Source organism: Argopecten irradians, chromosome 3 (assembly GCF_041381155.1).
Source record: "Argopecten irradians isolate NY chromosome 3, Ai_NY, whole genome shotgun sequence".
NCBI lineage: Eukaryota > Metazoa > Mollusca > Bivalvia > Pectinida > Pectinidae > Argopecten > Argopecten irradians.
In genome coordinates this window covers 20,601,697-20,621,946 of record NC_091136.1, presented here as the reverse complement: position 1 = coordinate 20,621,946, position 20,250 = coordinate 20,601,697, and the positions used below count along the sequence as shown (strand labels likewise).

General features: G+C 38.3%; 1 protein-coding gene across 5 annotated transcripts in view; it reads left to right on the top strand.

The window, feature by feature from the left end:
• The window catches only part of LOC138317803 (uncharacterized), a 53,764-nt gene extending 41,263 nt beyond the window's left edge, over nucleotides 1-12,501 (top strand). For 4 of the 5 annotated variants that reach the window (XM_069259707.1, XM_069259705.1, XM_069259704.1 and 1 more), the window contains exons 5-7: nucleotides 886-1,056; nucleotides 1,525-1,665; nucleotides 3,202-4,967. In XM_069259707.1, the coding sequence (XP_069115808.1) occupies nucleotides 886-1,056; nucleotides 1,525-1,545 (192 nt within the window). In that variant the 3' untranslated portion in view covers nucleotides 1,546-1,665; nucleotides 3,202-4,967. Of the gene's footprint in view, nucleotides 1-885; nucleotides 1,057-1,524; nucleotides 1,666-3,201; nucleotides 6,166-9,645; nucleotides 9,690-10,567; nucleotides 10,745-11,543; nucleotides 11,716-12,366 lie in introns of those variants that run through there. The other variant, XR_011207804.1, reaches the window with a different exon arrangement.
• Nucleotides 12,502-20,250: the final 7,749 nt, after the last annotated feature.

The window sequence follows — 20,250 nt, the reverse complement described above, 5'->3', positions numbered from 1 at the left end:
GTAATATGCAAAGACGTATGTTAGTGTAATTGGTTTGTGTGTACTTGGTGCAAAAGTCAGGTTAAAACAAGACCCAATCTGTCACCTTCAAGAGTTGATAATGAAATCGATCATGGTTAAAATCGGTGAGGTATGAGAATGCTTCTACGTTTCAATTCAACAGTTACGTCATTTTTTGTAAGCAACAACATTTTTTTACATCGCAAAAAGTATCTTCCCAATCCATCATAAAGTGAGTCTGTCGATTGGGCTTTTCGTTCATGTTTTTCCTTTCGTTCATGACACTTCCCATGACTTTACTTTTTTCCTTCTTGACACCCTTCAATCATGCTATCATCCAGGACATTCCATCTTTGGTGCTTTCGTTGATGATCTCACACAAGATTTCACTTGCCTTTTGCCTTTTTGGCCCTTTTGTTGGTGACCAAACTATGATTAGAGCTCAAATCGAGTTGACCTCATGACTGATACTTTTAGTCTAGACCGTCCATTTGGCGGTGGTAGTTTAATTAATATATCTGCCTTTATGAACAATTATATGGCTGTGATAACGACTCGCTAGTTATAACATTACTCCCAGGTACTTCATGTTTAATACGTTTATTCATAGTATCTCTTCGTTAACAATCTCAATTGAAATGGGAACATATAATTGTACGATGTATCCTAAAATGATTCATTTAAAAATACATCAAGTTTAACTTGCCGTGCAGTGTTGTTGACAAAATGTCAATAGTAGTGAATTAAACAAAAGAATCTCTATATTTCAATGTCAGAAAATTGTGTGAAATTGTATTTTGACGCTGACGACTAGATGGAGTTTAGTAAGATATGACCGAGTGGTATGATTTGGTATTTAGATTTTGACCATTTTTGCTCTTTCAGACATATGACTGTAATACCACAGTGATAGGGGAGGAATATTGTATATCCTCACAACAAACGGTCTACCTCGATTTTATCTACAGCTACAAACGGGCACCATCACCTCTAGTCAAGCGGTTACAATCTTGGTGGAAGTCGATGAGGAGGAGGAAGAAGATACGGGTTTTAATGGTTAGGAAATGACATAACTATTACCCTACAATCTATACAAACACAATGTTTAAAAGAAAAACTACATATCAGATCTCTTTTGTAACATGTCCCTTTTACCTTGAAGTCCAAAGTACTGATGATTAAACCAACAATTTACAAGCTTTTGAGTTTCGCCAAGTTTTCGCTATGCCGGAACTAAAAGACGAAAAAATGAAATGACTTATATCAGCCACCTTCAAATGTTACATATTGCGAAAGAATTAACCTAAATGACGTATCTGACCAGACATTAGCTAGCATTTCACAGTGTGGCGGGTATGAATGTTTGTACTTTATATAGCGAACTGTAAATAAATAAATATATCAACTAAATATTTGTGGTCCAGGACGTTCCTATTCATATATAGATGTTGTTCACCACCTCGAATACGTTAGCCAATATGTTGTTGAACGTCAACTAATTATTGTTTCTTTTTTGATTTACAGGGTTGTTTCTTGTTTTCATAGGAGTAGGGGTTTTTTAGTGGCGTTTGTTTCTGTCTCGTGAAAAATTCATATAAAGAAGAAAATGCAACAGAATCGATCCACGGGACCATCTCCTGCCTCCAACACTAATGCGCGAGGTAGGTCTTCAGTCAACGTTTTATTTTACTGTCTTCAATGAATCATCCACAAAATTTAACTGGAGCACCAAAGTATTTTTCCGCTTGAATCTTTGCCTATGTTTCCGCTATTTCTCTGTATAAATTGCATGACTTTCATAAATCACAAGTTTTATTTCTAAATTGATTTTGTCATTCAATGTTTTTAATCGTCAGTACCCTGTCTGTGCTAAAAGTTGGCGAAATTGAACGTGAATCTATTGTGACGTCACTATTACCTGACATCATTATAGCATATAATTGTGTTTTTTTTCCTTAAAGAGAACGGATTGTTAGTCTGGTATTGACCTACTTGCAATTCTACATGAAACCGAATCTCCGTTTTAAGAAACAGAGTTTTCTGCGACAAATTGATATGTTTTTTAAACTGAGAATGTGACAACTTGGCGTTGAAATGAAAATAGCGAGGTGTTCCCTTGAAGTGTTTCTGGTTTCGATGAAAAGGGGTTATACACATGTGAAGGTGATGTACTATAACCCATTATGGACTGGTTGAGAAGACACGATAGAAATAGTGCTTCGAAGCCTGAACCACTATTCCCATCCTTCGACAATAATGGAGGCATAGTCACTACTAGCCCATGATAGATAAATTACAAGAATCCGTCATATGTGGATATGAAGGATAGGAATATTCTACCTGAGGGTTACAAAATTGTTGTAAACCCGAGGCCTGCCTAGTTTTTTTCCCACAGCACTTTGTGATCCCGAAGGGTTGAATATCCCTATTCCTTTATATCCATAGATAAAAGAGTAATTTTCTCTCATATCTCGACCTCAATTGACCATACATGAAAACCGGGTTTTTTGTGTCCTCTTTATAGTAAAACCAGTCTAGGTTTTGAAAATAACGTGAAAACTTTACCTAGAAAGTAGTATTTTTTTTATTTGATGACACAAGCTTGAATCACATGGGTAATGTAATGTAATACAGAAACTGTTTAACCTCAGGCGACATGAGTGTATTGTAAAGGATAAACCAGTATTACACCTGTAGATATGAGAGAAAACCTCAGCCTACATGAGTATTGTAAGGATACACCAGTATTGCACTTGTATTGGTATGAGAGTAGGTAAAACCTCAGCCTACATGAGTGTATTGTAAGGATACACCAGTATTACACCTGTAGGTATGAGAGAAAACCTCAGCCTACATGAGTGTGTATTGTAAGGATACACCAGTATTGCACTTGTAGGTGTGAGAGAATATTCAGCATAGTGTCGGTGTTCAAAATAGGTTTAACCGATATGTGAATACTAATAAGATGTCAGTAGCAAATATCGAATATAAACATAAAATAGATGATAGCAATAATACGCTAAATTCAATTCATGTTTTATACAAATACGTTTGCCAAATTTATAGAACTTACGCAGTTAAATTGTGTGCGTCAGTATCGTTGGTTGGATGTCGAATTATTTTCATCCTGATAATATCCTATAAATCGATTCCACACGATCCTCTCGCATTATTCATGGATTCTGTCTTTATTTCAGGTAGAAATGCTACACCAGCCCAAGGTTCGTCCTCGTCTACATCAGCCACCCGGCCCAGAGTTGACCCCCCACCTCAAGTCGACCAACCTGGCGGTGTAAAGGACATCCCTCCTAAGTTAGACAATGGATGGTATCTGTCTTCCTCTACAGACACCCCCATGGACACTGGACGGAACCAGTCTGCCACAACTCTTCAATTACACAATAGACAGGTCCATCTCCTTCCAATCGCTAGGCCGAACGATATACGTAGGCCGTTAATCCCTCCTGTTGACTCCGACCCTGCTGACGTACCCCCTGCTCATCAGTATGTGAATCCCTTGTCATCTTACCCTACCCCTGATGCTAATAATCTTCCTAGCTATTCTCCAGATGTCCCACCACCATCATACGATGATGTCTTGGCCATGGATCCTGCTCAGTCCAAGAATTAACAACAAATATATCTTTATATATCAACGTACAGTATGTAAGCTTTTTGGAAAACATTTAATTTATTATTAACTTTTTAGAACGTTTGAGTAGAAATTTAGCTTGCGTCGAAATGTTATGTGGTATAATCTGCTCCATCTTTAAACAAGAGCATATTTTATCGTAAAATAATAAAACATGCACAGTAATGCCAAAACGCCAAAGCTTATGCTAACAATAGTCACTTGCTGGGGAACATCTACCGGTATGTAGTGATCTAGTTAAGTCAGAAACGGTAAATATGTCTTCATGATGTAAAAGGGGCTCAACCCATATAGGAAGGTTATGATACATGTTAAAAAGTCATAATCAAAATTATTTTCAATTTTTGTTTTATGCGAAATTGTTCTACGGATACTCTTTATAGTGATTTGTCCTATATTGTATTAATAATTCAATTTTGCTTGTTACGAGCATTTTCATTGGTTTAAAAATTTACTTTATCAGCCCATAAAGGAAAAAATGGCGTCGCCGTTTGTGACGTTGCTTCTGATTGGCTGAGATGACGGCGTAATGATTTCATAGACAAAAGAGTCCCAGAATGAATTTTGAGTATTGAAGAGATCATCTTTAGTAATTTGAATTATAAGGATTAATTTGAATAGATTTTTTATGTTATGGAGATATAACACAAAAATCTGAGTGTACTCTCATCATAAACCGCTTCGCGGTTTATTTAGAGTACACTCAGATTTTTGTGTTATATCTCCATAACATAAAAAATCTATTCAAGTTAATCCTTAATTACAATGTACATTTGTATATTGTATCATATTGTCTGGTATTATCCTTGCTACATGTGTGGTTCTTGATATTTTGTGCTTTTGTTCCATAATTATTCATCATTTATATATATTATATAATTTTTTAAGCACACACAGAAAATAAAATAGACCTTTGCAAACAGCAAAACTGTTTTCGGTCATTCCAAATCTCGATCAATTTAATTAAAGAGATGACGAAAAGTCGTAATACCCGAAAATAAACCACCAACCAACCCAAAGGTGAATTACTATGTTGTGAAAATATGCCATAGTAAAATACCGTAACCACTTAACAACCGTTATTATTATTACGCTAATTCAAAGATTTCTCTGTTTATGCTTAGCTTCACTCCTCTAATAACACCATTGTTTGAAATTGTGCAGCCTTTCTTTGTGAAATTACTTATTTGTAAATTTGCCATTTTGTCCTTCCTGGAATTTTCCTTAGACCTAAGTTCTGATGACCGTGATAGAGGTGGATGGGAAACTCAGAAAAGAAGAAACAATTAAAACATATTCTTATAATAATTACTAATTGGTGTTGTTTGTTTCTGGGTGTTTTTTTTTCGTTGTTGTTATGGATGTTAACTAGCATACTCACATATAGAAACACTTCTTAATATTATCATAAATCTGCTTTTGACTTGTGATTAATCATTTTTTTTTATTTGAGTTAACGTGTCGCAATTTTTGTTTCGAATACCGGCGACCATTACACTGGTTTATCCTGCACATGTCATTATGTATTTTTCGAAATATAACGCCAGATGGACGCTGCAGCGATTCCGAAGAGTGATATGAAACAACATTCAAAAAACAATATCTAACAAAGTTGATCAAAACTCATTCCATTTACTGTCTGAAATTTGCGTGTAATAAAATAAAGTTAGGTTGCGATTTGAAGGAGATTGAAAAAGGCCAAATTGGAGAACCTTTGGTGATCACCTTTTGTCGCTTCTATAACTGAAACACAAATGTAGCTGAATTTTGGCAATGTATTGTCATGTACCGTATTGGGTCCGCTCTGCTGACATTATCATCGTGTCCAGACAATACGTTTATTGCTTGTAAGTCATTTCTCTTCTGTGGATCAATACTCTGTGGTAAACCCTGACATTACCCACTAGGACTGTGGATCAAGGTACGGTGGTGAAACCTGACATTATCCACATCTGTGGATCAATGTTCTCTGATAAAACCTGACATTATCCACATCTGTGAATCAATGTTCTCTGATAAAACCTGACATTATCCACATCTGTGGATCAAGATAATGTACGAGACATACAATTTCTTTGACATTCAACACTAAAATTGGGTCACCGTGACCTACATTAGGCTGTATTGGTTTTAATTAGTTTTTCAGTCATACAGTTTCAATGCTGAAGCCCCTAATATAAATAATTTAGCACGCCAACCTTGTATTGTACTACAGGTCGATATACTCATGTATATGTGTAGTCGTATATGTATATAGTTATGTAGCCATTGAAGCAAGGTTAATCGATACAGAGTGTGTGTAATGTTGACCGGTATTTACCTGCAGTGAGCATTAAGAAATAAAGATTAACATAACTAATTATGTATGTATACAACGACGGTATCAACTGTTGTTAAATTACGAAATCATACGAATGGAATTTTACATTGTGGTTCTATAAATAGAATAAGCAGGACCACTGCCTACCCGAGGTGAAGACGAACCTGTTATTATTCTCTACTTCCGAGAGTAGGTAAGTGCTTAACTCTATAGGTAGTTTTATCTTCATTTTAACTACGTATACAGTAGTATGAACGCAGTTGCATCCATTGAAGTCACTAACTTGCTCTTGGTGATCTATAGGATAAGTTCGTTGTCAAATTGAGTTCATGCTATCGTATACGCAGTCAATGTGATGACCATTCCTTATATTTACATCCCTGTTTCACTTTTGGTTTTTGACAGAGTAAAGCTGGTTACCATCACCCTTGTTACTAGACAATGTATGATGCGTATATACAAAATTAATCGTATCCGCTTATTTATATATATTATGTAAGATATAATCAACAAAACTGATCGATATTGTCCCTACACTTAGTCAAGTTCGTAATGTAGGACAGGTGTTGTACGGAAAAGTGTGTATGTCAATTCTGAACAAACAGTAGTGTCACATTGGAAATATCCAGTTTTTGTTTGCCCGTTGGAGGCATATCTTAAACCATAACGAAACTATGATGCCATATCCTATATTACATACTAATAATAATTGTCACTTTGAGTTTTATAAGTCAAGTACTGTAACCTAAGGATGTACTCCTCTGAGAAGTCAAAATTTTCTGGTATTACACTTTTTTTCTAATATTGATTTTTGGAAAAAGGAGTTCATACCATAAAAGAAAATGGAAGAAAAAACATATGTCCGTGTGCTCGGTTTTGAGCTCTTGTCACTCAAAGATACCTAGTTAACAAAATATTGGATTTGATGGGAATTTTGCCGTCTTGACCATATACACATACATTTCCTTATGAGGTGTGTGATATTTATGGATGTTTGTAGAATTCTTCTTTAAAAATATACCAGTTTTAATTAATAAGACTCATATTTTTTTCTCAGAATAACAACATACACTACCCCTACTCCTTAATTTTGAGCTACAAAATGCACCATTTTTGCCAAATTTTACCGTTTAAAGAAAAAATTCTGGTATTAAACTTTTGTTAATATTTTGCATATCAATAGGGAATGGGTTGTTGGAAAAATGGGGGGTCAGTGTGCTTACGTTTTTGCCCCATTTGAATATTTGTTATTTTTCAGTACATGTATTTTAGAGTAAAAATTAAAGTGCTCAAATTACTATTAAATGTAAAAATAAAGTGACAAAAGTGTATAATTTCACGCATTAATGCTCAATATTTTAATTACAACGAACCTTGTAAATTTTAATTACAACGAACCTTGTAAAAAAGCTAAAAATACTGGCGCAATGATGATTTAGATAAAAACAATTTCAGTAAAAAAATGGTAAAACTGTTGCTCTTCTCAAAGCGAAAAAAGGCCCCAATTTCAAAATGGCGGCCAAATGGACCATTTCTTTAAATCCCTGTATAAAAAATCTACTTAAACTAGAAATGTAATTTCTTGACAAAATTTGCATCTGGCAACTTCCTACAGATATTAATAAATTGTATTTGAAAATCTCGTAACTTCTTTGATCTTTGTCGAAACGAGACTTCAACGGGACTAAAACCTCAGAAGAATACATCCTTAATTAGCCCAGCTTGTAATTTGTCTGTGGGGAGAAAGGTTAAACATGAAAACTTCTGTACTACAGATATCAAATATATCGTACCTGAAAACATTCGCACTCCGCTGTAGATGACAAAACTGATCAACAGTGCCTACATTTTCCCATTAGCAATAGTATGGATGGTTTACCCCTCAGGTACGTTATGGCTGTGTAATTAGTAGTATTTTATCTTTAAATGTCTCTTACTTATCTTTACACCTTTCTTAACTTTACTTACGTTTGTTTCGGTTTGTTTTGGTATTATAAAACGGTCTATAAGAAATTTAAGTCACTTCAAGTCAGTCTGTCTTCTTGTACGCGATATGTTGTGTGTAGTGAGTGCTATTTTGGGAGGCTGCGGTACGCTCGTACTGTCGCAGACTGGACACTTGCCTATTTTGGGAGGCTGCGGTACGCTCGTACTGTCGCAGACTGGACACTTGTCTATTTTGGGAGGCTGCGGTACGCTCGTACTGTCGCAGACTGGACACTTGCCTATTTTGTGATAGCCAAGATAACAATGATGATTTACTATTTATTGAAACACGACTCGTAATATGTTTGTGTTTATAGGAGTAGTATCCAACCAAGTAGTCCGTTATGGCTGAAACGTGGAGAGGTGACAAGATAATGGGGATGTGGCAGGACATTGATAGATAGGATGACAAAATATAATGTGGATGTTGTTGGACGTAGAGAGATAGGATGACAAAATATAATGTGGATGTTGTTGGACGTAGAGATAGGATGACAAAATATAATGTGGATGTGGTAGGACGTAGAGATAGGATGACAAAATAATGTGGATGTGGTTGGACGTAGAGAGATAGGATGACAAAATATAATGTGGATGTTGTTGGACGTAGAGATAGGATGACAAAATATAATGTGGATGTGGTTGGACGTAGAGATAGGATGACAAAATATAATGTGGATGTGGTAGGACGTAGAGATAGGATGACAAAATATAATGTGGATGTGGTTGGACGTAGAGAGATAGGATGACAAAATATAATGTGGATGTTGTTGGACGTAGAGAGATAGGATGACAAAATATAATGTGGATGACAAAATATAATGTGGATGTGGTTGGACGTAGAGAGATAGGATGACAAAATATAATGTGGATGTGGTTGGACGTAGAGAGATAGGATGACAAAATATAATGTGGATGTGGTAGGACGTAGAGATAGGATGACAAAATATAATGTGGATGTGGTAGGACGTAGAGAGATAGGATGACAAAATATAATGTGGATGTGGTTGGACGTAGAGAGATAGGATGACAAAAATATAATGTGGATGACAAAATATAATGTGGATGTGGTTGGACGTAGAGAGATAGGATGACAAAATATAATGTGGATGTGGTTGGACGTAGAGAGATAGGATGACAAAATATAATGTGGATGTGGTAGGACGTAGAGATAGGATGACAAAATATAATGTGGATGTGGTAGGACGTAGAGAGATAGGATGACAAAATATAATGTGGATGTGGTTGGACGTAGAGAGATAGGATGACAAAATATAATGTGAATGTTGTTGGACGTAGAGAGATAGGATGACAAAATATAATGTGGATGTTGTTGGACGTAGAGAGATAGGATGACAAAATATAATGTGGATGTGGTAGGACGTAGAGATAGGATGACAATATATAACATGGATGTAGTAGGTCATACTGAAATAGAATGAAAAAATATAACGTGAATGTGGTAGGCCACACCCGTAGAGAGGTTTATGTTCTGGCAGAAAACACAAGTGGATTGCATCAATATCAGTCTAATAGTCCAATATATTAATGTAAAGTAATTTTACACGAGAAGTCAGACTTTATTATGACATATTTATGATATGACAGATGTATGTAGATGTATATAACAAACAAAGCTGGCGAGGAGAGTTATCCCGTGGTCCATTCATCTGTGTTTACTTTGTAGGGACCACTGATTCAGTATTACTGGACGATTTGGCGTGTGGACAGGTATGTTATCGCGAACATTATAAAAACCTTTTCTTCTAAATATCACACATTTGAAAATGCTTCATCGCCGACAGCATAAACGATTCTCATCATTTTAACAATAATTGGTGTTTAATCGTGAATATATTTCTAATAAACACAAAAATGATATAAAATAATTGAGTTTGCTTTTGATGCACGCGCAATCAGTACTGTCATAGTGCCACGGATTTTTTTCGGGATGCCATTAATTATTTTTAATATTTTTATCTTGAAGTAAAATTTGAAGCTCAAACTTTTCATTGGTGGTAATAGTGTATACTAAATCGTCAGCTCCTGTTTTTGATAGAGAAAAATTACCATTTGTAAACGGTGGAGTATTTTTAAACAAGGAAGGTCCGCAAATACCAAAAAGTGTCGAAGCGAAAACGAAACAAACGATGTTAAAATTGAACGTATTGAACTTTTCATGTAGCTGTTTTCTTGCCAAAACTGTTATAAACTAATAAAAGGAAATAATGTGATATTTTAGAATGAAACAATGATAAAGACACAATAGATGCAACAAACATGTGTTTTATTGCATCTACCAGCATATATTGTATTGCTACTGACCCAAAAGGAATTTCAGGCGGGGCGAGAAGGGCGCAGGATAAATATATGCTATACTACAAAACTAAACTATTTCAATATTCTGTTTTATGTTGTATTCTGGGAATTGTTTGTGTAATTGAGATAGAAGATAATGCTTATTTGGTTGATTAGCATATTGAAATACCAGATCATTGGTCCTGATTAGAGTAATGTTTAATTAATATCGATGTGTTATTTCAGAGCGATGATCCCTTCCTTGAGACACATCTACATTTTGATATTTTTTATTTGATATTTATTTTTAGGTTTACAATCTAAGTCGTGGTCACTCTATAGACGTACAATGGAATGGGACAGACCTCTCTTACAACTGTTCGCTGGGATTCGTGTCCAGAAACAAGTTTTGGGATACTTGTATCAAAATAAAGCAATTCCTCATATACGAATGTGTATTTGAAATTCAAATACAGGATGCAAATAAGGTGAGCAGTTAATTTTGGGCTCTAACATTCTAAATCAATAACGAAAGTCTCTTGATCGTATTTGTGAATGTCGTTCTTACATAACACCGTTTGGAGGTTGACAACATCCATCAGGGCCGCGTTCTTGTTATACTGTCGGTATTTCAGTATATAAACGTCCAATACCTTCCCGAAACAAAAATTGAAAAATAGCACATTAAAATTGATATCGATGGTCTTTTATCTTTTTTTTAAGATTTTATATTTCTTGTATAAGATAAAATGGTATATGCAACATTCTTAGGATTCTGCGACCTCTGAAAATTATTAAATTCGTCGGCAAATTTTACCTTCAATGCTTTAGAGGCAAGTATTTGATTTCTAGTGGGATGTTGTCAGATCCTCGTTGGATAGACTGACATTAAGGATTTTGATAACAATGCCTGTTGTTCTTATGACAGGTAGCAGTTGTTCGTGTTTTGTTATCTTTGGTTCCGTTATTGGTAGTGTCCCCAAAGACTTAGTCACCTGTGACCCACCTGGTTTAGATCGATTGTTTTACTTCTATAAATCCAAATTGTTGATAGATATATGATTTCACCTGCCATTACGATTCCGTCCCTGATTTCGGCGTATAACATGCTCCATAGCTGGGCGTTAAGGTAATCGCGAACGCGTTTGATGGCAGCTAACGATATAAGACTACAGTTTTCTTGTTGGTAGATATATTTTGAGACAGTTCACCAGAGTTTTATCATTTTGTATTTTGATGTTGGCGCCATGAGACTGGAGTTGATGTTGACTACGTTTGTTGTTTCAGACATATGACTGCAATACCACAGTGATAGGGGAGGAATATTGTATATCCTCACATCAAACGGTCTACCTCGATTTTATCTACAGCTACACGGGCACCATCACTTCTAGTCAAGAGGTTAGAGTCCGTGTAGAAGTCGGAAAGAAGAAGAACAGCGAAGAAGGTGGATTTAATCGTAAGAAAATTACTTATATAAGTTCATTTATTGTTAAGTTTTGTACAACAGACAAACAATATAAAGCCCAATCGAATAAGAATAGACTTTTCACCTGTGTATCGAAATAGGATGAATGGATATTTTGAAAAAAAAATCGAAACAAAAAATGTATGACGACATTTAAAATTTAAATAGAAAATGTGATGTCATCAATCTAAGTAGAATATATGTATTTGCGATTATGGCGGACAATAGAAGTAGATCGACGACTAATTAATTGACACCTATGGTCCAGCCTATGTGTTGGTAAGCTCTTATGTCCAAGTCAATGTAATGGTATGGTCTTATGAAAAAGCATACGTAATGTAAGCTCTTATTGTCATGTGTTGGGTAGCGCTTATAGACAAAGTTATGTGTTGGTAAGCTCTTATGACCAAGTCTATTTGTTGATAAGCGCTTATGGCCAAGCCTATTTGTTGGTATGCTCTTAGGCCAAGTCTATGCAAAGGTAACCTCAATTAATACTTAAATAGTTTTATGCTCTGCCCTGAGTAACATGAACTTCATGATGCATGTTTCTGTTTGCAGTGATATTCCAATGACTATATGTGTATGTATCTACAGTTATTTGAGCTCTAATTTATTGTACCGTGATTTCTTATTTTACAGCTATATTCCTATCAATAGGGGTTGTAGTTATCTTTTTGATATTTTGTGGCAAATCGAATAGAAAGGGAAGAAACAAACACCAAAATAACCAGCCCCGATCCATAACACAGCCTCCCGCCTCCAGTAGTAACGTATCAGGTAAGATCCGTAACACAGCCTCCTGTCTCCAGTAATAACGTATCAGGTAAGATCCGTAACACAGCCTCCTGTCTCCAGTAATAACGTATCAGGTAAGATCCGTAACACAGCCTCCTGTCTCCAGTAATAACGTATCAGGTAAGATCCGTAACACAGCCTCCTGCCTCCAGTAATAACGTATCAGGTAAGATCCGTAACACAGCCTCCTGCCTCCAGTAATAACGTATCAGGTATATAAGATTCGTAACACAGCCTCCTGCCTCAAGTAATAACGTATCAGGTAAGATCCGTAACACAGCCTCTCGCCTCCAGTAATAGCGTATCAGGTAAGATCCGTAACACAGCCTCCTACCTCCAGTAATAACGTATCAGGTATATAAGATTCGTAACACAGCCTCCCGCCTCAAATAATAACGTATCAGGTAAGATTCGTAACACAGCCTCCTGCCTCCAGTAATAACGTATCAGGTAAGATCCGTAACACAGCCTCCCGCCTCTAATAATAACGTATCAGGTATATAAGATTCGTAACACAGCCTCCCGCCTCTAATAATAACGTATCAGGTAAGATCCGTAACACAGCCTCCTGCCTCCAGTAATAACGTATCAGGTAAGATCCGTAACACAGCCTCCTGTCTCCAGTAATAACGTATCAGGTAAGATCCGTAACACAGCCTCCCGTCTCCAGTAATAACGTATCAGGTAAGATCCGTAACACAGCCTCCCGCCTCCAGTAATAACGTATCAGGTAAGATCCGTAACACAGCCTCCCGCCTCCAGTAATAACGTATCAGGTAAGATCCGTAACACAGCCTCCCGCCTCCAGTAATAACGTATCAGGTAAGATCCGTAACACAGCCTCCCGTCTCCAGTAATAACGTATCAGGTAAGATCCGTAACACAGCCTCCCGCCTCCAGTAATAACGTATCAGGTAAGATCCGTAACACAGCCTCCACTGTCTCCAGTAATAACGTATCAGGTAAGATCCGTAACACAGCCTCCCGCCTCCAGTAATAACGTATCAGGTAAGATCCGTAACACAGCCTCCCGCCTCCAGTAATAACGTATCAGGTAAGATCCGTAACACAGCCTCCGCCTCCAGTAATAACGTATCAGGTAAGATCCGTAACACAGCCTCCCGCCTCCAGTAATAACGTATCAGGTAAGATCCGTAACACAGCCTCCCGCCTCTAATAATAACGTATCAGGTAAGATCCGTAACACAGCCTCCCGCCTCCAGTAATAACGTATCAGGTAAGATCCGTAACACAGCCTCCCGCCTCCAGTAATAACGTATCAGGTAAGATCCGTAACACAGCCTCCCGCCTCTAGTAATAACGTATCAGGTAAGATCCGTAACACAGCCTCCTGCCTCCAGTAATAACGTATCAGGCTAGATCCGTAACACAGCCTCCCGCCTCCAGTAATAACGTATCAGGTATGATCCGTAACACAGCCTCCCGCCTCCAGTAATAACGTATCAGGTAAGATCCGTAACACAGCCTCCCGCCTCCAGTAATAACGTATCAGGTAAGATCCGTAACACAGCCTCCCGCCTCCAGTAATAACGTATCAGGTAAGATCCGTAACACAGCCTCCCGCCTCCAGTAATAACGTATCAGGTAAGATCCGTAACACAGCCTCCCGCCTCCAGTAATAACGTATCAGGTAAGATCCGTAACACAGCCTCCCGCCTCCAGTAATAACGTATCAGGTAAGATCCGTAACACAGCCTCCTGCCTCCAGTAATAACGTATCAGGTAAGATCCGTAACACAGCCTCCCGCCTCCAGTAATAACGTATCAGGTAAGATCCGTAACACAGCCTCCTGTCTCCAGTAATAACGTATCAGGTAAGATCCGTAACACAGCCTCCTGCCTCCAGTAATAACGTATCAGGTAAGATCCGTAACACAGCCTCCTGTCTCCAGTAATAACGTATCAGGTAAGATCCGTAACACAGCCTCCTGCCTCCAGTAATAACGTATCAGGTAAGATCCGTAACACAGCCTCCTGTCTCCAGTAATAACGTATCAGGTAAGATCCGTAACACAGCCTCCTGTCTCCAGTAATAACGTATCAGGTAAGATCCGTAACACAGCCTCCTGTCTCCAGTAATAACGTATCAGGTAAGATCCGTAACACAGCCTCCTGCCTCCAGTAATAACGTATCAGGTAAGATCCGTAACACAGCCTCCTGTCTCCAGTAATAACGTATCAGGTAAGATCCGTAACACAGCCTCCTGTCTCCAGTAATAACGTATCAGGTAAGATCCGTAACACAGCCTCCTGTCTCCAGTAATAACGTATCAGGTATGATCCGTAACACAGCCTCCTGTCTCCAGTAATAACGTATCAGGTAAGATCCGTAACACAGCCTCCTGTCTCCAGTAATAACGTATCAGGTAAGATCCGTAACACAGCCTCCTGTCTCCAGTAATAACGTATCAGGTAAGATCCGTAACACAGCCTCCCGCCTCCAGTAATAACGTATCAGGTAAGATCCGTAACACAGCCTCCCGCCTCCAGTAATAACGTATCAGGTAAGATCCGTAACACAGCCTCCCGCCTCCAGTAATAACGTATCAGGTAAGATCCGTAACACAGCCTCCCGCCTCCAGTAATAACGTATCAGGTAAGATCCGTAACACAGCCTCCCGCCTCCAGTAATAACGTATCAGGTAAGATCCGTAACACAGCCTCCTGTCTCCAGTAATAACGTATCAGGTAAGATCCGTAACACAGCCTCCCGCCTCCAGTAATAACGTATCAGGTAAGATCCGTAACACAGCCTCCCGCCTCCAGTAATAACGTATCAGGTAAGATCCGTAACACAGCCTCCCGCCTCCAGTAATAACGTATCAGGTAAGATCCGTAACACACACAGCCTCCCGCCTCCAGTAATAACGTATCAGGTAAGATCCGTAACACAGCCTCCCGCCTCCAGTAATAACGTATCAGGTAAGATCCGTAACACAGCCTCCTGTCTCCAGTAATAACGTATCAGGTAAGATCCGTAACACAGCCTCCCGCCTCCAGTAATAACGTATCAGGTAAGATCCGTAACACAGCCTCCCGTCTCCAGTAATAACGTATCAGGTAAGATCCGTAACACAGCCTCCCGCCTCCAGTAATAACGTATCAGGTAAGATCCGTAACACAGCCTCCCGCCTCCAGTAATAACGTATCAGGTAAGATCCGTAACACAGCCTCCGCTCCAGTATAACGTATCAGGTAAGATCCGTAACACAGCCTCCCGCCTCCAGTAATAACGTATCAGGTAAGATAACACAGCCTCCCGCCTCCAGTAATAACGTATCAGGTAAGATCCGTAACACAGCCTCCCGCCTCCAGTAGTAACGTATCAGGTAAGAATTTTTTTTCTTTCTTTCTTTTTATTTTCCCAAACTTACGCTTTAGATAACAATTGACGGATCGACCAGGTCAATTATATCAATGTCATATTTTGTCCAAGGGTACAAAAGTTTGGATAATATTGATAGTATATTTGTATGTCAAATATAAAGAACATTCACTATCTATTTTTTTTTAAACATTTTTCTTATTATTATACTTGATATTATTATACTAATAGGGCTCCGTGTATGTACCCGACAAAAATATTTCTTTTTATTATGGATTTGTACAGGGTTTACGTCCACATTCAATCTTGTAATTAACGGTATTTATAATATTAAATCATATGTTTGAGAGTACTAAGAGTTATTTCATTCAATTCAATTCAATTCTTTTATTACACTCAGATACACTATTGTGTATAACAAGAGGTCATACATATATAATTCAATTTTAATGTTTTTTAATTGTAGTACCCTAATGCATCTTAAAAATTTCAAAACTCATTAAAGGGACAATTCACTCAGGCTAATTCTTTTACATAACAAAGAAGCAAAATATGACATAAATGTATTGTTCTACATTTCTTATGAAACATATAACATAAGATATTGACAAATTCCACGTCATTGTTTAGTATTTTAATTGATACCGTTGTAATTACAAATCGTTGATCAATACGATTAAGCAGGTACAATATGTATGCTGTACCAATATCCGAGCCAAAGTCACGCACTTTAAACAAATGAACTACATAACCACTGTGAAGGTGATATAATGATTTTTTAGGCAAGACAATTCACCTAATAAGGTAAACACACTTCAGCCAGAGCGATTTGAGCAGTTCTAGACAAAAGTAGCATTACTCTACGAGCAAGGGACTGGGTTCGGCATACAAGATATTCGACCACAATGTGTAATGGCCGACAGCGAGTGAGTTTGAACAATTCACACGCATTTCACCACCTTGGGATTTTCTGACATATCACAGTAAAACCGACTGATCTAATTTCCATTAGAACTGGGTGTTTTCCGATATATATACAAATTTTAATGTTCTCGTAGAATGAATTGTCCCTTTAACAGACATATATGGAAGACCATTAACGAATTCGGTGTTTGAGATGAAATTCTTACGAGTTGATGTATTTCCGGTGGTTCCTTGATTTTCAAGACAGCGAATTTCGACTTGAGATTTCAAAAGATTGACACGATATGTTTCCTTGGCGCATATATACAGAAAACGTAGTTTAAATCATTTTTCCTGACAAATGGAAAGGTGCATACAAAATGTTAATGCATCTAAACTTTCCATTGTAAAATTTGAATCTGAACTAGATAGATTTACATGCCCAATCATTTGATGACTTTTACTTTATTTTAGCTACTAATGATGCCCATCATGCGCCACCTGAAGAATCCACAAATTCTTCCTCTCCTCCCCAAGTCGCCCGGTCGGACACTACAGATCTAGTGAGCCTCCCGTCAAATGATAACAGTACAGATCACATTAGCCTTCCAGAGATTAATGTGGAAGATGTTTTAGATCATCGAGCAACTCCCTTTCTTCCCGTCGCCACACTGGACAATACAAGGGCCCATTCCGCCCGATCCTCCCGATCACACAGTAGACCGAGCCTCCCCTCTCCAATCTCTTGGTTGGATGTTAGAGCGGACACCTCCCTCCCTCCACCCGATTATTCCCTTCAAGTCACGTGTCACCCTGATGACGTGTCTACTGCCAATGACGTCACCCCCTACATCGCGACATCGTCTCCGGGTAATACAGCCCCACCCTTATATGACGGGGACGTCACCTCCGTCATATGAAGAAGTCATGAGTTGGGGTGCTACCCATTATAAATATTGAAGAAAGACATCCTTAATGTGCCAGACCACATACTGTACACGTAAAATCTTTCACATGCGATTAAGTTACACGTAAATTGCCAACGGTAAGAAAATGTTCTGAGCACAGGTACACATATGGTTCTACACAGAGGAGACACATAGCACTCTAAATCGCGAAATCAACTCGCCTTGAAAACGCGAAATTAAGTAGCCGTCAAAATATGTTCATTTAAAAATACCCATCGACTCCGAGAGTGGCGTGCTAGTATCCGTCCAATGTATCACGTAATATCTCAATTATTTTAACCGCGTTCTTTATGTTACTCTTGTGATAATGTGATGATAAGAAGACAAGTATAAAAAGCAGTATATGAAGAATTGTATTCTTTTACCGCGCGTGCGAGAGAGAGGAAGAGAGAGGGAGAGAGAGGGGAAGGAGGGGATAGCAAAACCCGGTTTGTGAGGGGGGGGGATAGCAAAACCCGGTTTGTGAGCCGAGATATTTGTAATAAAACTGTTGGGAGGGATTTTCCTCCCCACAATGAAAATAGAGAGAGAGAGAGAATTGCTAATATTGTTGAATTTTGTTAATATTTCCAGCAATATAGAGTTTTACGTGTACTTCACTACAATATTTAACAATGTTAATAGTAAATGTTAGATATTCCTTGGAGTATATCGTATTTATCCTGCATTTACAATGGCTACAACGATTTTAACAATAGCCTAAACACTCATCCATATACAAGGATAGAAAGCATCTCTCTACAAACTTAATGCTTATCTTTCTCGGCCAACACGGACGGGTTCTCCGGGGGCCTAAAGTTTGGATGACTGAAGTAGAAACCAGAAGGAACAAATAACATAGAATATGTATTTCATGTACATTATAACATTATAAGTGTTATTTCCTAATCGAAACATTAAATACACCTTTTAAAATAAATATATATGTTTTGGTGTTGTCTCTGGCTTTGTCGTGTACAGTGAAACTCGTACATAACGAAGTCGATTTAAGCGAATAACAAAATAGAAATGAATCCTCGACTGCAGCACATTAATAGGACTAGCTAGTATTAGTCATTGTCAATATAGTGTTTGGCCTTTGCCTCCGATAAAGGTGATGAAACTAGCACGTTTGTGTCATCATCACAGGAACGAGCGCTCAACTCCGAAGTCGTCAGGAAGACGATAAGATCCTATATTTAGTCGCCTTTTACAGTCATACAATGAGGACAAGTACGTCTTACCTGCAGTGTCTTAAAGAAGTCTGTAGCTTGTTGTTAATGTAGGAACTAGATGAGATGTATAAGTACAGTTTTATGAGGGCTGACGACAGAGGAATGTTGGACGAGGGCTGACGACAGAGGAATGTTGGACCATAAGTACAGTTTTATGAGGGCTGACGACAGAGGAATGTTGGACCATAAGTACAGTTTTATGAGGGCTGACGACAGAGGAATGCTGGACCATAAGTACAGCTTTATGAGGGCTGACGACAGAGGAATGTTGGACCGTAAGTACAGCTTTATGAGGGCTGACGACAGAGGAATGTTGGAACGTAAGTACAGTTTTATGAGGGCTGACGACAGAGAAATGTTGGATCATAAGTACAGCTTTATGAGGGCTGACGACAGTGGAATGTTGGACCATAAGTAGTTTTATGAGGGCCGACGACAGAGGAATGCTGGACCATAAGTACAGTTTTATGAGGGCTGACGACAGAGGAATGCTGGACCATAAGTACAGTTTTATGAGGGCTGACGACAGAGGAATGCTGGACCATAAGTACAGTTTTATGAGGGCTGACGACAGAGGAATGCTGGACCATAAGTACAGTTTTATGAGGGCTGACGACAGAGGAATGCTGGACCATAAGTACAGTTTTATGAGGGATGACTAGAGGAATGCTTTACCATAAGTAGGGCTTACGACAGAGGAATGTTGGACCATAAGTACAATTTTATGAGGGCTGACGACAGAGGAATGCTGGACCATAAGTACAGTTTTATGAGGGCTTACGACAGAGGAATGTTGGACCATAAGTACAGTTTTATGAGGGCTTACGACAGAGGAATGTTGGACCATAAGTACAGTTTTATGAGGGCTTACGACAGAGGAATGTTGGACCATAAGTACAGTTTTATGAGGGCTTACGACAGAGGAATGCTGGACCATAAGTACAGTTTTATGAGGGCTTACGACAGAGGAATGTTGGACCATAAGTACAGCTTTATGAGGGCTGACGACAGAGGAATGTTGGACCATAAGTACAGTTTTATGAGGGCTGACGACAGAGGAATGTTGGACCATAAGTTTAGTTTTATGAGGGCTTACGACAGAGGAATGTTGGACCATAAGTACAGTTTTATGAGGGCTGACGACAGAGGAATGTTGGACCATAAGTACAGTTTTATGAGGGCTGACGACAGAGGAATGTTGGACCATAAGTACAGTTTTATGAGGGCTGACGACAGAGGAATGTTGGACCATAAGTACAGTTTTATGAGGGCTGACGACAGAGGAATGCTGGACAGT